This window comes from Gekko japonicus, unplaced genomic scaffold (genome assembly GCF_001447785.1).
Source record: "Gekko japonicus isolate JY-2015 unplaced genomic scaffold, Gekko_japonicus_V1.1 scaffold654, whole genome shotgun sequence".
NCBI lineage: Eukaryota > Metazoa > Chordata > Lepidosauria > Squamata > Gekkonidae > Gekko > Gekko japonicus.
The window spans coordinates 18,052-22,221 of record NW_015160228.1 but is presented as its reverse complement, the minus strand read 5'-3'; the positions used below and the strand labels follow the sequence as shown (position 1 = coordinate 22,221).

Here is a 4,170-nt window from a genome sequence, read left to right as displayed (position 1 = left end):
CAGATCCTTGAGGCACTCCACTTGTCACTCCTCTCCAAGAAGATGAGGAACCATTCCCAAGCACTCTTTGGGTGTGATCTGTCAACCAGTTACAAATCCACCTAACGGTCATAGGATCCAATTACAGATCCACCTAATAGTCATAGGATCTAGCCTACCATTTATCTGCATCCCATCTTCAGCTATATTTTTTCTTTATTTACTTCATTTATACCCCACCTTTATCCACACAACAACCTCGTGAGGTAGGTTAGGCTAAAAGTATATGACTGGTCCAAAATCACCCAGTCAGCTTCCACAGCAAGATGGAGATTCGAACCTGAGTCTCACAGACACTAATCTGAAACTCTAACTGCTACACCACATTGGCTTTCATAGGGTGGCTGCTGTTGAACAGTAGCAAGCAGCCAGGCCTACTTGGATCGTGCAAGTCAGGTGGCATCAGAACAGGTTCATGCCAGGTCTATGGTTGCCAGTCTCCAGGTTCCAGATCCCCAGAATTATAAGACATCTGTCCTCCTGGAGAAAATGGCTGCTTGGAGGGTAGGCTCTGTAGTATTATACCATTCTGAGGCCTCTCCCCTCCCCAAGCCCGGCACTCCTCGGACTTCATTGCCAAAGCTGAGAGAAAGCATTTTTTGCAGCTGCATTAACTTGCTTCACCAGCTGTAATGCTGGATCCAATATAAGTTGCGTAACATCAGAATCATGTGACAGGACCATGAACATTAGACCAAAAGACCTGCAAACAGGAAAAAAAAACAGGAAACACAAGTACCAGGAGGTGGACCATAGTGAGGAACAAGTCAAGGATCTGAGCTCCTCTCCTCTGAATCCTCTCCTCCACTGCCTGTCATGTCTCTGCATGAGTCCATGGCCTTGCCAACTTCCTGCTCCTATGCAGCCTCTGATGGGTAATTTTGTCCTGGATTCCATGCCATTCGATTAGAACACTGTCAGCCCCAGGCAGAGATGGAGCAGTTGCCAGTCTTCAGATGATCCAGAACACTGACTCATGCTAAAGCATAGAGAGCAGGTAGCTCTTACTTTTAAGCACTCTAAAATTTAACTTTTTTTAGTGTGAAAATGAAGACTGTCTCCAACTTTTGGGGGGAGGAAGAGTAGAAATCAGCAATAAAAACTATGCAAAGGAAAGCAAAACATCTTTGGTTATCTCTTGCCTTGAAACCCCGTGGTCCTAGGGTCGGCACCGTAAGTCAGCTGTGTCTTGATGGCACACAGTTATTATTATTTAGCTAGAGAGGAAGTAGTTAGAGATAGCCACTAGATGGCAGTTTTAACCCACCAAAGTAGTAAACTCAGAAGTTTCCAATAGCCAGTTTGGAATTAAGAAACCGTTAACAGAGTTAGAAATGCACACAATGTGTTTTGCATGCAAGCCTGCAATACCACTTGCCTTTTGTCTCCTATTCATACCCCAGAAAGCAACTGCTTCCCTTCTTCCACTATCTCTCCCCCCCACACACAATTTAGGAGAATATATAAGTCAGAGAACAACACACCGTGCAGGATCAGTTTTAACCCACCCTGCTATTACTGCGGTTGCCTACTGGCCAGCTGCAGATAAGGCAAACAGATTCCCTTGCACCAAAGAAACTTGTTCCCCAGTGTGCATTCAAGGAAACCCTGGGGTCCCCGAACACATTTCCAGGCCGAATTCAGAGTGCTTCTTGTGACCAGAATCCCAGGAGGATTCCCTGCAAAGCTGCTTAGATGTGAGGTCATCCAGCGGACCCTGCCTAGGTGGGCACACACCGTTCAATGCAGGCTACGGGGCCTTTACTGGGATGCCACCTCCAGGTCATAGAACCACGGCTGGTGCTTTCTCTTTTGCCTTTCCACAGTAGCATAACAGAGGGGATTGCGTAGGAGAGACTTTGAAATTAATTTGCTTTTATAGTGTGCACTGAGATAGTTTAGATTTTTTTTTATGGTTGCTACTTCTATCACCACTGGGGTTGATTGATAAGATTTCACTTGTTTGCTGTAACTGATTAGTCCAGCCATTATTTTTCACTGGGGATGGATGCTTTTGTGTTGCCGTAAGCCAAGTAGCGTGTGCTGTTTGAATAGGAAGGTGGGATAACAGAAAAAGTCCTAGTTAGGGCTTATCCAACAGACGTGAGATGGTGTCAAGGAAGGGCAAGCTGTGACGGGGGAAGCAGTCCTGTTCTGTAACTAAAGGCACACGTCCGTTTCTCTCTTTCTTCCCTCCCTCCCCCCCTCGCCCAGAAAGCCTGTGTGAAGGGAGTGTCCCATGTGCGAGTGGTCGTGAAAGGCCTGGGCCCTGGACGACTGGTATGTGCTTGCTGCTCCTGTGGATTGTTTCCACAACACCATCTGTGCACTTTGCAGAACAACAGAAACGAAACAGACATGTCTCCGCCCTGAGGAGCACAACAGCCCCAGAGAGCCACTTTCAGCATTCGCATGACACCGTGGCTAGCACACACACACACACCCATGTGTCCTTTCCCTCTCTGCTGCGGTCCCCAACCCACCATGCTGGTCCCTCCTCCTCTCCCAACAGTCAGGGTCGGTTTCCACTTCTTACCCCTTCAGGGGAAGATTTCACAGGTAACTGTTCTCCCCACCACTACCAAGGACACAAAGAACAAATGTGGCCTGTTCTGGCAAGAAAGGGGTAAAGTCCCCTCCCCCCCCTTTCTTTTAAAAATGAGACAAAGGCAGCACAGTGGTGAAACTCCACAAAGGGGGGTGGGTCTGAAACTCCTGGGGAAAGAAACATATTTCCAGCCACTGCGTTAAATCTTGTACATTCAACACCAAGAGAGCTCCTATGTAAAGAAGTTCAGATTGGGGGCTGTTGCTGAGGAGACCCCACCCTCTAACGCTCACCCACCCAGTATTTAAAAGTGGGCACACACAGTGAAACCTTGGATCTTCAAATGGGCAGGCAGACTCAACTAGGAGGGGGCCCTCCATGAACTCACTGAGTGGCTGTTCTCTCAGCAGTGCCCCCCCAAAAACATGGGAACTGAATCCAAGATTACGGAGACACGCGTGGTAAGCCCTAAAGCATAACAGCGTTGTCTGAGAACCTCTCTCTTTTTTCCAGGCAGCCATCAAAGGGCTCACCATGGGGGGCCTGGAAGTGATCTCCATCACAGACAACACCCCTATCCCGCACAACGGCTGCCGGCCACGGAAGGCACGGAGGTTGTGAGGCCAGGGAAGGACAAGACATTTGCATGTCCTGAGATGGCTTGTGCGGTTATCTCATCCTTGATTTTGGGATGCTGTTACTAGAAGCAAGAAGGCTTTTTTTTTTTTTAAAGCAAGAAGGTGTCTTGCTGAACAAGGTGTCATCTGAACAAGAAACATCTATAAAGTCTGTATACCAAACCATTGTCCGCCTCTTTCTCAGGCTGGCATGCCAAGTTGTCTTTTTGGCTCTGCTGTCTCTTTCCTCTGCTTAATAGGGTATTGTTGCCCAACCTAAACCTACTGCTGTTTTCGTCAATCGGGAATGTCTCTGTAAGCACGGTTAGCAAAAGCGACCGCTGGCTCCATGGCTTCACCTCAAGGCCAGTCAGGGCACCCAATCATCGAGGGTGGCAGAGCACCATACTCGCGGGGGAACCAGTCTGCTGGGAAGCTCTCAGATGCAACTCCCTGTGGAGTGGGCCAGGACAGCTGTGATACTGTGTTGGTGCCCGAGGATCTCTGTTTATAAGCCAAAAAAGAGCCCTGCTAGATCAGACCAGCATCTTGTTGGCAGGAGGGGCCAGAAAGCCCACAAGCAGCACAGGAAGGGAGTGATCCTTCCCCCGCCCCCAGGTTACACATTCCACCATCCAGGATTCAGGGACCTGCTGGAGGTGTCATTTGGTTATTCATAGCCAGGGGTCATTTCCTGCGGGAGCGCACAGGAGCAGAGCTCCGGCAGTAAGGAGCCCAGGGGGTGGGCACATGCAACAAGCCCCACCCCCTGCTCCCAGCAGTCCTCAGTTGGGCCATGAGGAGCAAGAAGCAGCCAGGTTGCAGAGCCCCCCCCCCCCCGGCCCGCTTTCAGGTACAAGCTCTCCCTCCTCTGTGAGGGCAGATCTGCACATTCCCCCCCCCCCAATAGCTAGCAATCCAAAACAGTCCTGTGGAGCCTGAGTGGTGGGTGTTGCCTCCTGACAC

General features: G+C 49.6%; 1 protein-coding gene across 1 annotated transcript in view; it reads left to right on the top strand.

Moving 5' to 3' along the window:
• MRPS11 (mitochondrial ribosomal protein S11) overlaps positions 1-3,310 on the top strand; it is a 16,233-nt gene extending 12,923 nt beyond the window's left edge. Inside the window, exons 5-6 of the mRNA XM_015411929.1 lie at positions 2,254-2,319; positions 3,101-3,310. Of these exons, the coding sequence (XP_015267415.1) occupies positions 2,254-2,319; positions 3,101-3,208 (174 nt within the window). The 3' untranslated portion in view covers positions 3,209-3,310. The remainder of the gene's footprint in view (positions 1-2,253; positions 2,320-3,100) is intronic.
• The last annotated feature ends 860 nt before the right edge of the window (positions 3,311-4,170 follow it).